This window comes from Eucyclogobius newberryi, unplaced genomic scaffold (genome assembly GCF_026437365.1).
Source record: "Eucyclogobius newberryi isolate DKJ021-1_F unplaced genomic scaffold, fEucNew1.0.hap1 SCAF_6, whole genome shotgun sequence".
Taxonomy (NCBI): domain Eukaryota; kingdom Metazoa; phylum Chordata; class Actinopteri; order Gobiiformes; family Gobiidae; genus Eucyclogobius; species Eucyclogobius newberryi.
In genome coordinates, this window is record NW_027316278.1 from 25,632,488 (window position 1) to 25,652,169 (window position 19,682).

Here is a 19,682-nt window from a genome sequence, read left to right on the forward strand (position 1 = left end):
ACCCCTTCACACACTTCATTGTCTTGCATCATCTTGCTTGAACTATTAAAGTACGTCTGAACACAGGCAGACAATCTGGGCGCACACATTGGACATTAGGCTCCATCTGTGTGAGAGCATAAATAGACCTGAACACAGCCATGTACCCACACACACATGCACACAAAGTGAGAGAGGATTTATTATCCCTGGGCCGTAGCGTCCCACAGGAGATGTAATATCCAGCCCATTACGCTCTGAAAAGGAGGATGGCTGCGTATTTATTTCCCGAAGAAGGCTGCTCTATCATGCCCCGCGACACGGTGACATGACATTGAACGCCCTTTTCTCCTCCCGTGTTAACAACCCACCTAATGCCACGGCGCGCCAAGGACTCCGCTATGGACAAATGAAAAGCATAGGAGCGCGCCAGAGGGGAAGTGTCGAGCGTAGGTATGGGGAGAGGAAGGTCAACGGGGGGGGCGCACTTCCATGTTGTGTCCCGCAATAAAAGTAATAGCCCTATAACCAATCCTATTAAAACAACATGCCACCGCCACAATATGGAGTTTTAAGAGGCCTGTCACCGCGGCCTTGAGGAGGTATCGATTATTAATAAGAGTGATTCATCATAAGCCTGGCTCAAACAGGACGTGGATGTAAATAAAAGTGAAAGATAGAGGGCAGCTAATGAGTCAAGGGAACAGTTACCCCGCTCAAATATTCACTCTGTTATCAGGTTAATAAATAATAATGTCAGTGTAATGTATTGGAGTTAACAGGCACATTATGCCATTTTTTTTAGATAATGTACAAAAGTGGATCTTCCGTTTGTTCTTTGTAAACCACAATATTGAGCAAAAACGACAGCATTAGAAACTGTTCCATTAACTTCCGGTTCGACACTGATAAGCCCCGCCTCTTCATAGTGACATTTAACCGCAACAAACGGAAGATTGTCTCCGTGACATTTAAAAACCCTACATGTGTCACTTGGAGCCTTTCAAGTAATTGCAACTAAGTACAGGGATGTGGGCGGGGATAGGGGGTAGGTGAGCCCTCATTTTCAGGACAATACAGGATTACTCAAACATGCAGGAATCGACTTTGAGGAAACGAATGAAGAGGAAACATCGTAGTAACAAGGATAAACACTCATTAAAGTTGATTAAGCAGAACATGTCTTCTTTAAACTCAAATCAATCATGAATAAAAAAACTCATTTCCAAGAAGTGGGACATGACTGAAAAAAGTACAATTCCAATGGCCGTCTTATTTTGTTGTTTTCATATGTTATTTAAAATTCTTAGCCAAAGAACTTGCTCCGGGCAAAATAATCCAGTCTAATTATTTCCCTGCAAACAATAAACTGCTGGCGTAAATCTAAAATTATCCTTCTGTTTTTCACAAAATTGAAATTCCTGGTTTATTTTCAACATGCCGCGCGTTGGAATCAAAAAGTGCTTTTTAAAAACACCCCTGTGATTATACCCGATAACAAACCACAGCAATCTTTCTGTATCTAGAGCAGAATGACAGCTCGGCGTGGAAAGAGTGAGCTGGAAGCAGTGAGGCAGCAGTAGGTGGATCTCAGGCACAATGGTGGTAGACTGGACAGCATGCGCACAGCCACATCACAACACGCTGTCATTTCTCTTGCTATTACCTGAGCAACGCTTCATTTCACCAGAAAAGAATCCAAAATGTCTGTACCATTTGCTCGAAATTTGCTCAGGTAATTCCAACGCTTCAATTTCCGATCTCGCTATGATTATCATGATTTGATTTTTTTTCTCGTGTTTGCAGTTTTCCTTTGCAGCGCTGTTGGTTGTTTTGATTTCTGTTTTTCGTTCTCGTGAGCTGCTTTGGGGATATTTTGCATGGCTTGGGCTGGGAAGTCTTATTTTGCGATTGATATGATTTTCTTGCTGTGATTGCTTTGATGGTATTAAGCACCATTTTGCCTCCTCCTTGCAGCTTCTTGATGCTTCTCGGCATGGCTAATCGTGCACCGCAACTCAAGCAGCGCTCCATTTCTCGCTCCTCCATGCCTTCTCTGTCTTCCTCTGTCTTCACTTTGTTTGTTTGTTTGTTTGTTTCTTTGTTTCTTTGTTTGTTTATTTAGAGTGTCAACTGTACTGTGAAAACTTTTGCCAAGTGCAGGATTGTCAGATTGCAAACTAAGCCTTAACGTAAAGCTGACAAACCCCATGAAACCCATTCTACCTACTTTTTTACACAATATAATGTCATTTTCAACACAAAATAATAGTAGTTTGTGTGATATTACCGTGTGATCTTATACTGCTGTAGTTCTAATAAAGATTGAGATTTTTTCTAAAGCTATTAAAGTCTGATCCTGGACTAGGGGGCGGATAATGTTGACAAAAATACTTATCTCTTGTGTTTTTGGAGTATCCTGATAAAGATAAGATAAGATAACATAAGATATTCCTTTACTGTCCACACATGGGGAAATGTCATTGTTGCAACGCAGGTAGATACAGAGGAAAAGGACAGATAACTTATAGGAAGTTTAAAAAACACTCTTAATAGAAGAACTCTTATAAACAAACTCTTATAAACAAAAAAACTCTTATAGACAGAACCTCTAATTTCTTAATAAGGAATGGAGGGGAAAATATAGATAAAATAAAAACAGCTAGCGTAAGACAAGATAATACTAATAATGATATTATGGCAATCCAACTTAATGTGTATTAGTACGTGTTAGTCAAGGTTTAATTATCAGCCAAATGTCTCTAAATTGAAACATAAAAGTGCAGAAATATCACCTAAAGTTTACACTATAACTTTTTATTTTGTCATTTTGATTTGAATCAACTCTTTCTGTACATTTTTTTTAAAGAATAAATGATATACTCAATATTCAAATGTTGCATATTTTCAAAACAACATTGTCCTAGAATCTGGATATCAATACTTTTGACAACACTACTATGACAATCAATGTTCCAACTTAAGCAAAACTTTCATGAAAAAGTGTGTTGCAAGTGGAATTTATGAGAAACTGCCAATTCCAAACTAATTTTCATTTGAAGAGTGATTCTTATCAAGCTAATGACCAAATCACCACGTTGCAAATATGTATCAGACCCTCTTAGTAATTGCTAATGCTGCTAAGTGATGAGAGTTCACACGTGGGTGATATTTAGCACCGGACGAGTCATTATGGGCATTCCAGAGGGGCTGTGGCAGTTGCCAGGCCTCTGGTGTTTCACAGTACAGTTGAGCTCACTGTGTTTGTGTTTGTGCATCTCATCCCAAAGGTGTGATATATCAAGAGCTGCTCAATGTAAAGGGAATATGTGCTTTATTTTAATGACTAAGTTAAATACACCTAGTTATATTGACATAAATGAATATCTCAATATTTTGTCATATTATATTATATTATTATTATATTATGTCAATCCAACAACTACAATAACAATCAAACTGCATTTTTGATTGTACAGCACTTTGGAAACTGTTTCTCGTAATGAAATGTGTTATATGAATAAAGTGGATTAGAGTGCAGAAACGTGTTAAAACATGACTTTAAAAGTATTTGTTGAGGTTTAATCATCAGACAAATGTGAAATGCCTCTAAAATTAAACACAAAAGGGCTGAAATATCACGCAACATACATTTTAAAAAATGTTTTATCTTTAATCCACATTTACATTTTTGTAGCATTTTTCACATAAACAAAATACTCAAAATTCAGATGTTCACGATATTCTAAAATGTTCCTTTATGCTGACAAATATTGAGATTAGCTATATTTTTTACCCAATGTTACCCATGTTACTCAAGTAATGGGAAATGTTCATAGTAATAGTAAACAGAAAAACAGAAAATTCAATTGACTCCCGAAGTGAATAGGTCTAAAACGTATTAAAGATGCCTCATGCGTCCCATCTTTATATCAATACATAAATGAGAGTGGACAATGGTACATCACACTCTTTGGGATGAGAGCTGCTTGTTTTTTCCTGGTTTGCGTTCTTATATTTGTCTTCTCTCTCTCTTCCCTCTCTCAATATACACCACTCCCATTGTTCCACTTTGCTTCCCAAAAACACCTCGCCGTCCTCTCTGCTGCCATTGTGGTCCGCCTCCCCCCAACAGGACTGAGACGGCATGTTCCAAGGCTATACCTAACCCAGTGCAAATTATTCCCGAAATCCAATTTACAAAGCCCCCCCCCCCCCCCCCCCCCCTCCACACATCCATCTTTTTTTATCTCCAGCCCCTCCTCCACCCTGTTCTCTCTCATCATATCTTTCTATTTTCCACAGCATCACCATAGCAGGCTGTCTCCTCTCCGACCGGACCTATATCTCTTCCTCCTGTCTCTAAGAATGAATCCTAAGTCTGTTTTTTTTTTTCTTTCTTCCCTCTCTGTGGCTCCCTAAACCCTATGCCCCCTTCTCGCACACATACAGTATCCCCCCCACGCCTCTCTACCCCGTTCTCCCCTCGCTCCGACCTGTAGCCATCCCGATGTTGCTCCAATTTATGGGTTCATTACAGCATCGTTCCAACAGGAGAGAGGGGGGAAAACGAAGGGGCGAAGGTGCAGGGAAAGAATGATAGAGGCTAGACATGGGGAGATGGGAGGGGACGACGCAGAATGGTGCTGTGAAGTGTATACAAAAAGGTGTAATGGAGTGGAGGATTTACAGAGAGAAATGAGGGGGAAAGATGGACCGTTGCGATCAGAAGTCAAACATTTAAGCGGCTGGATTTAGCAAAAAATGTTAACAATGTTATGTGTAAAATGAAGCAGGAGTTTTGAGCTGATTGGAAATAAAATGGACATGAGGAACCTATCAAAACACGGGAATGAGCGTGTACAAGCAATCCGGATTCACAGACAGAACAAATGCGTGGAGAATGCGAGGTATTTGAAGTAAAAAAAAAAGGTGAACACCATTTTGCCTAAACAATTCTGGTTATTCGAGGATCCAAGAGGTTCGATCCGAGTGTGGTTTGTTTGCGACAAAAAAGCCTTTACAGAAATGTGCGTTCAGAAGAGGAGCGCTCGGCTGTAGAGTGTGGGTGGGGCCCCTGTTTACCCAGAGGACAAGCGGTGAAAAGTGCAACCAACTAGTTTCTTTTGACTGTTATTTAGCTTTGAGTCGTTAGCCGCCGTGGTGATATGTCATCATCTTTGCAGCACACGGACACGCCCCCCTTTAGGGCTAATGCAAAACACAGAAACACCGCAGACTTTACTGACATATAAACACCCATAGATCACCCAGATATGCACAGATGTTGTCTTTTATCTCTACTATTGTCTATAATCTTACATATTGTGACATCCAAAGTTGTAAAAATGTCGCATTTTCACGTATCGGGATTATACTGTGGCAATTATCAATTAACTTCAACCCTAGCGCTCTCATAAAATACCCGTCTTCGTCCCCTGTACAAGGCTAAAGTGGGGTCATAAGGTCAGGGGGTAAATATACATAAAGCCTGTGTTGTGTGCGTTCCATGGACTGTAGAAAGCAGGGCTAAATCCAGCACTTTGTATAGAAAAGCAGCCATCTTTGCCCCGGAGAGCGTGTAACAGCCTGTACCTTTGTTTAGTCTACGGCCGCGGCCCTTTGTCCGCAGACGGGCGCTTTCAGAGAGCTCATGTCCGCCTCGTGCGCAGGGTGTGAAGTGCTTTAAGATGGCTTTTGTGCTACATTTGGGTTAGATAAACATAGATAATAGGAATCAGAAGCAACCCCGCGACCTCGTAACGTGCTGACAGTGTACAGACCTTTTCACAGACGAGATGTTGATATTGAGGTGGTGATATCTTATGCTTTCAACCAAGCAGTTTTCTAAAGTTTTGGGGTTTGGCCCGGGATAAAAGCTATGTTGGTGCTTCCTTCACGTGATATATATATTCTAGAATCCTTTACATTTCGCACAGACTTGAGACGACACCAAAGAGCGTCCCATTGGCCTTTACATTGGCCCAGGTCAGAATTCTATAAACTGTCAGTATGTAGATTTGTTTTGAGCTGGTTTATGGTTTATATCTCTGTAATTACTAGGTCATCTATTCATAAATTTAACATCTTCTCTTCGTCATAAATAAACAAAATAAAAAAAAAAAAAACTCAATAGCTTCAGAAAGTGGCGCCATACATTATTCATCTCCAAGGACGTGATTGTTGTCTGTTGAAAAGGAAAAAGACAATTCGTACACAAAGTCATTTAAAGTGCTTTACGGAACAGGAAAATGTACATTAAAATCACACTAATAACAAGATAAATATTCCGATTAAAAACAAGAATAAAGTTCATCAATATAGATTATAAATTTAGATATTTACTTCAAAAAAGTAAATCTAACATCATCAAACGCCAGTTGAAAGCCTCAGTTTAAACGCATGCTAGGCTTAATAATGCTTACAAAACACAAACCGATCTTCAAACTAAATTATCGATGGAGCCATTTTGCGGTTGTTAATGAGAAGCTGGATTGCTCCGCTGGTGTCGTCTGACTGCAAACTCTCTGACAGCTGCTTAGCAAATCTATTTGCAGCGTCAGGCAGCAGTGTGACACCTGTGTGCGAGGTGCAGCCCGAGCGATGGAGGCGGGAGCGTGACCCCATTGGCTCCCGGAACAGTGCATTCCGTAAACCTGATCGTCGCGCCGCTGCTCACCCATCGTGGTTAAGGGCGACAGGCTGTCAATCATCCCCGTGACCTAGAGTTATGGAATATCTGCCAAATGTGTCCAACGCCGTCAGGGGGAAAGAGCGGCGTTGCTTGTTTACGGGGGCGTTTTCTGGAATAACTTTTAAGTGTTTCGGTTTAGTGCAGAGGAAGAGTTGGAGGTAATGAACGGGATTTTACGAATTCACGTAGTTTGAAGAATGTAGAATATGTAGCTTATTTTCTCTGCAAGTATGTCATGTTGTTTTGATATGTAACACCTCCAAATACTACAGTTTTCAAGCTAATGAGTTTGGCTTAGCAATTATTATTATATTCTATTTTTTAGTTGTTTATCTTTTCTACAAACTGGCTTGAAATGTTGATGACGTTGTGAACATTCCGCAGGAGGCTGTAGAAGAAACTACTTTGTTTGATTCACAGCAAATGATTTGAAGACAAAATAGTTCCTGTGATTTGCAGTTGGTTCAATAAATAATATTTTTTTACATAAGGACCGGGCTTGCCTCTCCACAGATCTGACTTGTCACATCTTGTTGGTGTGACTCGCTTTTTTCCATGGTGATATATCAGTTTATTGTGCCATACTGTGAAATATTCTATACAATATACAATAACAGCTCCATGGAGACCAGCAGGTGGCAGACCATGGTGGAAAAGTTACATAGTGCAACTTTACACACACACATATATATATATATATATATATATATATATATATATATATATATATACATATACATATACATATATATATATATACATATACATATACATATACATATACATATATATATAATGTGTACACAAGTGTTTACTCATGTCTGTGCGTGAATACACAGACACACACAGAGACACACGCACCCACACACACACACACACACGCACCCACACACACACACACACACACACACACACACACACACAGAGAGACACACGCACCCACACACACACACACACACAGAGACACATGCACCCACACACACACACACACGCACCCACACACACACACACAGAGAGACACACGCACCCACACACACACACACACACAGAGACACATGCACCCACACACACACACACACGCACCCACACACACACACACACACAGAGACACATGCACCCACACACACACACACACACGCACCCACACACACACACAGAGAGAGACACACGCACCCACACACACACACACACACACACGCACCCACACACACACACACGCACCCACACACACACACACACAGAGACACACCCACACACACAGAGACACACCCACACACACACACACACACACAGAGACACACACACACACACACACACACAGAGACACACGCACCTTTCAGTAAGTATCCAAAAGTGCATTATGCAGGATTTACTGTGTAAACGTGCCGCACTTGAAGTTTATCTGAGCCACTCCAGATTTCTGTAACGTTGGCATCTCATTTAGAATCACAATGGAGCTGCTGCTGGATGTTTTCCCGCTGTTATGCACCTCCCTGGATGACGTCAGGCCATAAGCCGTTATTTCCTCCATGATTACAGCCTATTGTTCCCACAGGCGTCTTTTGTTTTATAAATAATTTTGAAGATTACTTTTCCATTTTTGGGCTTTGTTTATGTTGTCATTCTTCTTCTGTTTGTACCGTCACAATATCAGATTCTAGTCTTGTATATCACAATTTTAGCTTATTCATGTTTATTGCCAAGACAACAATAATATTCATAATTCACTTACATTTACACTTAATACTTTAATAGATCCGCCTGAATAATCATGATTATTTAGTATCTTATTCATCTTGACATCACTAGTTGGCTGTGTATGATTTTGTCCCAGTGGATTCTCAGTGCCTGGACTCCACAGATCACAGTGTTCCTTGTACTTTTAACACTAACCCTTTATTTGACTTTGAAGCGAACATAAATGATCCCAATGTCCGTGGCTTGGCAGCTGGTGTTAGATAGAGCCCCGTGTCCTTGTGTGAATGAAGCACAAACGTACACAGCACTACAGTCATGCCCCGCGTCAAAGATGACTCTCTCACATGGGATGAAGTGACTCAGAGTTCTTACTAACAGAGCAGATGATTTAAGTTATTATGGAAATCCATGTTGACTCAAATGTCAAAGAACTCAATCAAATTATTTTCTGTGGAATTAATGGGGCAAAGTGTGGAAATGTAAAGTTGGATGAACTAAAAGGCTGGTTAGAAATATGAATGTTTTTTATTCTTTATTTAAAGGAGACATATTATGCATTATCTCTTTTTTAGAGCCTTCAAATGGTTTTCCCTTCTTATTTATCCTCTGTACTCGCGTGTTTGAGTCATCTTTATTCTTCCGCCATTGCTCCAGAAATGTACATACAGTATGTTCTCTTTTTCTGCTTAAACAATGAAACATGTACCATGAACTGTAGCTATCGATTACACCGTTTTAGCTGCTTGTTTTAAATCAATATTATGATATAAAATAATGACCCACAGGTGTCATTGTACATTATAACTTAGACATAAACTTAGACATAGACAAAAGCATGATGTGTCAGGCTGGTCAGTAGAGGTCAAAATATCAATAACAATCAAAAACCGTCAAGTGAAAAGAAAATGACTAAATCATATATTTGAAGGGAAATTGTTCTAGACCAATTTTAATCACATTAAACTAAATCTCGGAAATTTTATCCATTCACCAGTTTAGTGTCCAAATATAACAATTACAGGCCCAAAACTGAATAAAGCGTATTTGTCTGCTTAGAAATAACAGCATGAATGTTGTGTTTTTTGGACAGGAATGAGACATCTGTATTATGTTATTGCTCAACATACATATTATATATAAACACAAGGATATATTTTGATGGTAAATACTTACATATATGCCATACATTCTGCTATTTAAGGCTTCATAATGAAAGATGTTCCCAGGAGCTTTTAATTCGCACCAATTACCTCCGATTAAAAAAAGTCTGCTCAATATGCGACGAGCTGTTCAGGTTACTCTACGTCCATGTTAATACCAGAGGTGTAGTGTGATATAATTAGGAGTTTAATTACATCTTAACTGGCTCATCAACATGCGGTGCAGAAAGTCAGGACTGGCAACCCAATGCTTTTATCCCTGCATCAGCACGAGGGCCTCTCCAACACAAATATATACAAGAGCTAATGGGATAATGTCCTCACTAATGAATAAATGGCTTATAATGAATTGTTGCCATCCACCGAACAGGAGCGTCCTTTTATGGGGCGACAACTTCTGAGTAAACAAAATGATTAGCCATAGTGCAGATTTAGTGCTTCTGTTGTCATATACAGGAGTGAGAGGCTGGAAATGTGTAAATACTAAGGATAATACTTGATTCTAAAGGGTTTAGACAATAGACTGGCATTTTCAACACAAAATGACTTTCTTTATTGAACGTTTTGGTTGTTCTGCTGATGAAGCTCAAGATTTAACTGTTCACTGGTCAAATTGTGTTCTGTTAATGTCATTTTTTTGTAATCTTTTCGATACAAGTTTTATTTTCAATGCTTTTGACAACTCTAGCAAGAATAAATTAAGATAATAATAAACATAATGCTTATTGCTAAAATAATATGTATGTACATACTGGTGTCCTGTTTATTATTATTATATTGTCATTTCCGGACTAAAAAAGGTTATCAATTCCTGAAAATGAATAAAAACAATCCTTTATTTGTGGATGTATTGTTGTTGTTGTTGTTGTTGTTGTTGTTGTTGTTGTTGTGGTGGTGGTGGTGGTGGTGGTGGTGGTGGTGGTGGTGTTGCTTTTAATGGCGGTTGGCAGCTAACTGCATTTACCACTACCTTCTCTAGTTATACGTCTTTTGTAGTTGTACGTCTTCTGTAGTTGTACGTCTTCAGTTGTACGTCTTCTGTAGTTGTACGTCTTCTGTAGTTGTACGTCTTCAGTTGTACGTCTTCTGTAGTTGTACGTCTTCTGTAGTTGTACGTCTTCTTTAGTTGTGCGTCTTCTGTAGTTGTACGTCTTCTGTAGTTGTACGTCTTCTTTAGTTGTGCGTCTTCTGTAGTTGTACGTCTTCTGTAGTTGTGCGTCTTCTGTAGTTGTACGTCTTCTGTAGTTGTACGTCTTCTGTAGTTGTACGTCTTCTTTAGTTGTACGTCTTCTGTAGTTGTACGTCTTCTGTAGTTGTACGTCTTCTTTAGTTGTGCGTCTTCTGTAGTTGTACGTCTTCTGTAGTTGTGCGTCTTCTGTAGTTGTACGTCTTCTGTAGTTGTACGTCTTCTGTAGTTGTACGTCTTCAGTTGTACGTCTTCTGTAGTTGTACGTCTTCTGTAGTTGTACGTCTTCTGTAGTTGTACGTCTTCTGTAGTTGTACGTCTTCTTTAGTTGTGCGTCTTCTGTAGTTGTACGTCTTCTGTAGTTGTACGTCTTCTGTAGTTGTACGTCTTCTGTAGTTGTGCGTCTTCTGTAGTTGTACGTCTTCTGTAGTTATACGTCTTCTGTAGTTGTACGTCTTCTGTAGTTGTACGTCTTCTTCAGTTGTACGTCTTCAGTTGTACGTCTTCTGTAGTTGTGCGTCTTCTGTAGTTGTACGTCTTCTGTAGTTGTACGTCTTCTGTAGTTGTACGTCTTCAGTTGTACATCTTCTGTAGTTGTACGTCTTCTGTAGTTGTACGTCTTCAGTTGTACGTCTTCTGTAGTTGTACGTCTTCTGTAGTTGTGCGTCTTCTGTAGTTGTACGTCTTCTGTAGTTGTACGTCTTCTGTAGTTGTGCGTCTTCTGTAGTTGTACGTCTTCTGTAGTTGTATGTCTTCAGTTGTACGTCTTCTGTAGTTGTGCGTCTTCTGTAGTTGTACGTCTTCAGTTGTACGTCTTCTGTAGTTGTACGTCTTCTTCAGTTGTACATCTTCTGTAGTTGTACGTCTTCTGTAGTTGTGCGTCTTCTGTAGTTGTACGTCTTCTGTAGTTGTGCGTCTTCTGTAGTTGTACGTCTTCTGTAGTTGTGCGTCTTCTGTAGTTGTACGTCTTCTGTAGTTGTACGTCTTCTGTAGTTGTGCGTCTTCTGTAGTTGTACGTCTTCTGTAGTTGTGCGTCTTCTGTAGTTGTACGTCTTCTGTAGTTGTGCGTCTTCTGTAGTTGTACGTCTTCTGTAGTTGTACGTCTTCTGTAGTTGTGCGTCTTCTGTAGTTGTGCGTCTTCTGTAGTTGTTTGTCTTCTGTAGTTGTGCGTCTTCTGTAGTTGTACGTCTTCTGTAGTTGTACGTCTTCTGTAGTTGTGCATCTTCTGTAGTTGTACGTCTTCTGTAGTTGTGCGTCTTCTGTAGTTGTACGTCTTCTGTAGTTGTACGTCTTCTGTAGTTGTACGTCTTCAAAGTATGTGTTTTACGCTATGCCATAAAAAAGAAAGAAAAAAGAGGAGAGAGAAAGAGAGAGACAAAAAGAGAGAGAGAGAAAAAGAAAGTGTTTGTGGTCAGGTCGTGGCGCTCGGTGTGACCTCAGTGAGGTTTAACGGCCTTTGAAGATTCACAAAGATCCTGTGGATTTAAGAGAGTGCGATTCAAAAGACTTCCACAGCTTCTTCCACTGTCCATGCTTTATTTCATTTTTTTCTCTCTTTCTCTTTTTTTCTCTCTCGGTAAAACACATACTTTGAAGACGTACAACTACAGTAGGTGGCGGTAAACGCACCTTTTCCATTAGAAGCAACACAACAACAACAAAAGACTTTGACCTTGTGTTCTGACAGAACACAGAGACAGACAAAAGTCCCAGTTCCAGTCGCAGCGCATTCGAATGTTTCTGATTTACAAGTGCTCTGTTAGGACAGTGAAGAATCTGCGTTAAGTGTTCAGAGTCTGAATGTTGAGGCCCGAGGCAGCGTGAAATTCAAATGATTTATTGGAGACAGTGGAGAGTTTTAGATGCATTCAGAAACAAAGCAGAGTCCGTGTTGGGATTTGTTTAGTCTGGAACATAAAGAAAGCAAGATTCTGAGGTTTAGCGAGACTTGGGGTTTCTAAAAGAGCAGTGCGTCAGCAGATTTTAAACTTTTGTTGCTCTAACTTATGTTATAATTGGGAGACATAGTTACCCAGGAGTATTACAGTTAGATTTGAGTAGAGATAACTTGTTTTGTACGGCAATAGCAAGTTAAATCTGATCTGAGAGGTTCAAAAAGTTCAAAAAGATAGAATTAAAGACATAGATCTATAAAAGTGCAGTGATTCGACTTGCTCCACGCTCACTTCCTCTCTCTTTGAAGCCTTGAAACCATTCCTTTCATAAAAGCGGTGTTGGAAGTTTCTGGCTCATTTCGAACCATGGCCTGGAGCCGCATTAAGTGCCCAGCGAAAGTGACAGAAAAAGTCAGAAAAGAATGAGAGAATGATTTGGAGGCACAGAGAGGAAGAAGCCATGCGGCGCAGGTTAAATAGGTTTTAACCCCTGCCCGCTCTCTCCTGACTGACCACAAAGGCCCGCGCCACAGTTCACCCTCTGGGCTTAAATGGATGACCTGTTTGGCTCCACCGCTCACCAACTTCCTTATTCACTCCCAAAATCCAATTCCATCGATTTAAGAATCTAACCTTTAGTGACAATGAATTGAGTGTGATGGAAATTGGCGGCACTTTGACTTGCTCTTTCAGTGAACAGGTACCACACAGGCAAAAGCACAAATGAGCTCAAACATGTTTACTCTTTTTTACATAACTGACTTTTAGAGAAGTTCAAGGCCCATGTGAAGTGGCATTCTGAGAAAAGAAATACCCACTTTGCTCAACTATGTCTTATACCCACTTTGCACAACGAGGATGTGATTGAGAGAGTGGTGCCCCCTGTTCCACTAGAACATTAGTAGTTTCACAAATCTGTACAAAATTAGTCTTGGTTTGGAGTACAATAGGTTTCAATATTATTCACCACGTAACTTTTCTGGTCTTCAACAAATTGCAACAAACAAATAAGTGTATTCCTACTGTGAGTATTTATGCCGTTCTGTGGAACATTCCAAGCCAAAAGAATCTCCATGGACGCTCCGTCAGAAAAGTTGCATTGTCTGTCTTTAAGTGGGAAATGGAGGTGACGCGTGGAATGAGATGTTTTAAGTGTCATTGAGGAAGAGAAAGAAAAGTATCCAGTGTTTTGGGATGAAACGGTCTGAAAATAGCACAGATAATGTTGGGAAATTGCAATGTGACACCTCAAACTTCAATGTTCTGCCTTTTAGCCACTCGTCCATGACAAAAGTCCCAATCACAATCTTGTCTCATACACTTTATTCTCAGCACGTGCATTTGTTCTTATGTTTTACAGGTATTTTGAGCTCTAGTTTTCAAAATAATGTCCCTTTTCTTTGTAAGATACACCTGCTTGTCTCATGGAGATATAATTGCTTAATTACCCGGCATTTGAATAATGCTCTGTTAAAGACACAAGAGGGATGTGTTGAGAAAAGCTCTGCATGTAATACTTGTGGAAACACTCTATCCCATCCATTTAAATAAGGCTGTGAATTTTTTATCTTTTATTTTATCATTTGTAGACATCACGGACACACGGTTTGTTAATTACATTAGTTTCTAAAGTTCACTTATTATAGGATTTGTCACACGTGAAAATAAACAAATGTTTTTGTGTCAAACTGTCATCGCCCGCTATGTTTTTGGTGCTTTATTGTTCTGAATAACGTTAGATTTAAGGTGTTTTTGTCACAAGATTGTTAGCATCTATGCACATTTTGTCGCAGATCGGGAACAGTAACAATTTACACAAAAACACATTCACATGGATTTTCATAGTTTGTGATGTTTGGAGGCTAATTCCCTCATTGCAAATGCATTAGCACTAACTTATGGAATGATACCGCTGGGGCTTTGTTTACACTGATAAGGTCTATAGACACAATATGACAAAAATCCACCTTCAAAACATTGTGCAGAGTGAGTGGAGGATTAATTTGAGAGTGTCTGGAGTTGAGAACAGATTAGAACACGGCAAAGTACATCAAAAGCCCAAATGTGATCACTCCTCTGTCCTCTGCGTTTCTTTGTGATTGTAGCTTTTTTTGGGAGCATTGTTAAAACAGTTGAAAAATTCAGTCGCAAAGCACAGATTGACTTAAGATTTTTTTTCTTTGTGTAACCAATCGCAATGTGCAGTAGAAGGATCAACAGGATGGTAGAATAAACAAACACAATGTTCTCTGGGTTTTTGTGAGAGGAAAGTGGTACAGTGCAAGGGGGGTTCAGCAATTTTAAGGTTTTTAGTGAAAATGCAATACAATACATATATTTGCACCTACCTACCTAACATGAGTTACATTGTAATTTACCTGAGAAAACAAGAGCTTCTAAAGGTGAAGACTGCAGAGGGCATCACTGTTGACATGACTGTGGCAGATTTAAGTCCTATGTACAGGGCCAATTTACCGCGGATGACACATATGTTCAGGGCCTAATCAGAGGACTCACTGTATTCTCACTGGTAGATGGAGTAGATGGAATTTAATGAAAAATCTACCATTTACAGCCCTGAGAAAATGGGCCAGTCTATTTCAGGATGCTCTATCTCATCTTATTTGTTTCATTTGAAAACAAGGCTTTAGGGTTTTAAAACGTGAATCAAAATCACTTCTTCAGACCAGATCCTCAGATCCTTGTGTGTACAATAAGATTCAGGAGAAATATTGAATTTAGCTCCTGGAAGCATGCATTTTGAATAGAGATAAACCCTTTTCCTATACTTGCTTTGTTGAAACTGCTAATCTTTTTAAGCAGAAGCACATGTAATTATTGTAATCCAGTATCATGTTGGTGTGTTTCCATGGTTCAGTATCACGCCTGTATTTTCACAGCTGGAGTGTCTGTGCTCATGGGCTCATGTGCTGCTGTGTTGCAGGTGTGATCCGGGAGAGCTATCAGAAGAGCCGGGACCAGCTGGTGCCTGTCACACTCTTGGCCATCGCAGTCATCCTGGCCTTCGCCATGGGGGCCATCTTCTCTGGACTCATAGTGTACTGTGTGTGTGACCATCGGCGGAGGGACGTGGACACCACAGTGCGGAAAGAGAAGGAGGGCCACCACGCACACACTCGCCGTGGCTCAATGAACAGTGTGACTAAACTCAGTGGGCTGTTCGAGACCCAGGCCAAGGACGGGCGACCGGAGGCCATCCTTACACCGCTCATGCACAACGGCAGGCTCGCGGCGAGTGCCAAGATGCTGATCAAGGCGGACCAGCACCACCTGGACCTGACCGCGCTGCCCACGCCAGAATCCACCCCCATGCAGCCCCGCCGCAAGCCCAGCCGAGGCAGCCGCGAGTGGGAGCGCAACCAGAACCTGATTAATGCCTGCACCAAGGACATGGCACCCATGGGCTCCCCTGTGATCTCCGACCTGCCACTCAGGGCATCTCCGGGCCACATCCCCAGTGTAGTGGTGCTGCCTCTGCCCCAGCACCAGCACCAGCTGCAGTCCCACCTGCAGGCCTACCAGCACGAGTATGTGGAGCAGCCGCACCACAGCGACATGGGCCTGAGCCACATGGACGAGGCAGCCACTCTGGAGTACAAGACTGTCAAGAACCACAGCCACAACATGGTGGACGCCGACGGGATGCTTCCTCCCCGTGTGCCACAGCGAGAGGCCTCCCTCAGCATCCCCCCCGCGGTGCCGCAGATGGGCAAACGCCTGGAAGTGCACTCTTCAGTGTACGGGCTGAGGAAAGGCTCGGCCTCCTCCGCCTCGGGGTCGTCCCTGCTCAAGAAGCACAACACCAACTCATCCAACTCGTCCCATCTGGCGAGACATCACAGTTTTAACCGTGTGGAGACTCCGCCCCCAGCTCCCCAGAGGGTGGACTCAATACAAATGACAGCACAGGGCATGTCTCTGTCGTCACGGCAACCTGGTATGAGCGCCTATGGGTCCCTCCCCAGAACAGGCATCAAACACCTCAAACCCGACGTCCCCCCCAAACCCTCAGTGGTGTCTCTCTCCACAAAAGTCAAGTCCAGTGACTGCACATAGTGCGCCTCTGGAAGCTGATGGACAGCAGGACACGCGTCTGTCTCCGACACACAGGGAACACTGGACCAGTTGCATCTCCTTTTAGTGTTTTGCTGTTTGTTTAGGTGTACAGTGGAAACATTTTTAAGACCACTTTCTTTTTATATAAATATGTAAATATGATGCAAATGGTTGTTGTCATTTCTTGCCGTCACAGAGCTGCTCTGGTTGGGAACATGTGCTACTGAATGTTGCTCTTTAATATTTGAACGGCGTCCTGTAGCATTCAGAAAAACTCTTTTCTGCTCCGGGCCTCTGGGACAGAGCAGCTCACAGGAGAAACTAGAGACATATATACAGGCAGCGACCTGTCCAAACTGTGAAGAGCATCTCAGTGTTACAGCAATCACGGGACCAGAGGAATCTTCTACTGTACAAGGACTGAGAACTCATGACTGTTAACACTAATAGCATCCTGTATTTATTTTTAATAAGTGCTTTTGAAAAAAAACAGACTGACTTTGTAGGTTCAGTAAGCAGGGAAAGAAAACAAATCTTTTAATAACAAATAATCAAGTGTATTTAAAGTCATTTAACTGGAGCAAGTAGAAGCTGGACTGAGGTCCTGGTGGTCTTACTGTGATCGTCAGAGGAACACATATTTATTTAACTGTGCCACACAGGGACCACAGGAGCATCATCTCTGACCAATCGGAAAAGACTTCCTCGATCCCTTTCATGTCTCCAATCAGCACTGTGGTTTTGTGTGGTTGAAACATACGTCCTGATTGGTCGCTGGCTTGTACCAGTGCCATCAAATGTCACTGTTGCATGTTGCAAACAAATAAGAAGCGCAGCAACAGTATGGAATCTGCAGACACACAAACACTCTACCGTGAAGAAGCCGGTGAGGTGGTGCTACAGGAACAGCACCACCACATCTGAGACGTGTTGTCTCCTCCAGCACCACACGGGCAAGTGAAGACAAACTCTACAACGGTGTATTGCCTGCTTCTTTTCCACATGTAAATTTGTGCCTTACACCCTTAAATAGTGTTTTCGTTCATAGCTGTTAACTTAATCTTCTTGTAGTATTTTTTTATTTTTCTTACACCATGATGTTTCTCTGGTTTGATAAAATGCAATTTAAGAATGTAGGTGTTCTTGTTGTACTTCTGGTCCCCTAAACATAACACACATTCACATGCACACTCTAACTCACATCTTTGTGGTTTCTTTCTGATTGTGCCATTAATGCGCTTAAAGCGACCCTTTATGTTGTGCTGGCAGTGTCTATGACGTGTTTTCATTTTCTCTTTTATACAATGAATTTGAGTCCTGTTCTTTGCTCAGACCTCATTTTGTCTCTTTGTTTTGAGTGGTGGTCTGTTGATGACTGTCTGAACTTTGAACATTTGTTACTTGAGAAGGCCAATGTAAGTTTATAGAGTAGTGCACTGCAATAACTCCCCACATAAGCAAACAGCCAGTAGAAGCTGCATACGTGCATTGGAACATGAGCAGGCTGGTTCCTGTTGAGACTGAACTCATGAGTATCTAACTGTCCCTTTTTTGCAATGAAAATACATAAAAAAACGATTAAAAAAAAAAAAAGATCAACTCTCCAAAACTTTCTAAAGAGTTCCACTAAATCTGACCATTACTTAATTGGTCTTTATACTTTTGTATTGATCTCTCCCCTAAACTAAATGAACTGAGCACTCTAGTGTTGTATGTGTAGATGGTTCATGTTTTGATATGAAGCTATTTGAGTTTGTCATTGGAGAAAAGTCATCACGATCTCAATCCACAGCTGATGGTGACACCGACTGTGTTTGGATGTCTACAGGGTCCAGAGCTAGTTTCACATCAATGTCTGAAAAGACACATTTAGTACCAATATTAATAATTTCACCTCTCACACTTAAAGCCAATGATTGCCATGCAAAGAAAAATATTTCCATTGTACACATTTTAAATTGCCCATTAAATTATCCTTTAAATACATACTTTTTCAGTTTTATGAAACTGGCTCCAGTGTGCATGACTGGCTATGTCCATGCTAATGATTTTATAAATATATTCCATATACAACTTTTCAGTTACACTAGAAGTTTAATATCCATTTGCAACAGAAACAAATATTTAAAAATCCAAAAGCTATAAATTGTACAAACGATTCATTGTTCCATACACTACAGTGCGTTTTATATCGATGTGTCAATGGCAGATGTGGGTGTGAACATAGCCAATGTCATGGATCTCTAGGAGGAAGGAGTGATCCTAAATCAAAGCCCCTTTAAACACTTGACTGACCAATACTTCAAAAGAAAGAATGCTTCGGTTTATTGTCACATCCAGGGCACTGTAAAACTTAATGCTTGACTACTTTAAACCTTCAGTTGTTCAGTGCTGACAGAATGTGAACACAGATACGTTTGTTCCCTCAAAGGTCAAAAGTCGTGTCCAATTCCTGTCGCTGGGGTACATGTAGCGTTCTGTCCCTGAGTCCAGACGAGACGGGGCCTTGACTGTGAAGGCTGTGGACAGTGAGGTTCTTTGGTGCGTGCCTTTTTGTCTTTCCACCTTTGTTCTGATGACGCTCTGCTAAATCCACCTTTTTGAACTTTGTAAGCTTGTAAAATAAATTGTGATGTCACTCCAGTTTTTTGCCCTCCACTCCTCCCTTAACATCACAGCTTAATGTATGTTGTAAAGAAGAAAACTCTTTAATTTAATGCAAACATGTAATTAAAAAATGGAAATAAAACTCTTGTCATGAAGATTGTGATCCGACTCCACTTTTTCTTACTTAACTGTACATGATTTTTATATGAGTGTTTCAAACGTCTCTCTGATGTCTTTTATGGTTGAGACAATGTCATTAAGTGTCTTTTTTCACATATATGTATATGTTATATATATTTTTATATATTTAATTAAGTTATTTTCAGAAAGTATAATTTCATTTAAAGACATGCAGGTAAAAGGCATTTAAGGTTATTGCAGCATGA

The 19,682-nt window shown here is 40.8% G+C and overlaps 1 protein-coding gene across 3 annotated transcripts in view; it reads left to right on the forward strand.

The window, feature by feature from the left end:
• Positions 1-19,451, forward strand: part of sema6a (sema domain, transmembrane domain (TM), and cytoplasmic domain, (semaphorin) 6A) — a 178,259-nt gene extending 158,808 nt beyond the window's left edge. For all 3 annotated transcript variants that reach the window (XM_072434031.1, XM_072434032.1, XM_072434033.1), the window contains one exon: positions 15,557-19,451. In XM_072434031.1, the coding sequence (XP_072290132.1) occupies positions 15,557-16,689 (1,133 nt within the window). In that variant the 3' untranslated portion in view covers positions 16,690-19,451. The remainder of the gene's footprint in view (positions 1-15,556) is intronic.
• The last annotated feature ends 231 nt before the right edge of the window (positions 19,452-19,682 follow it).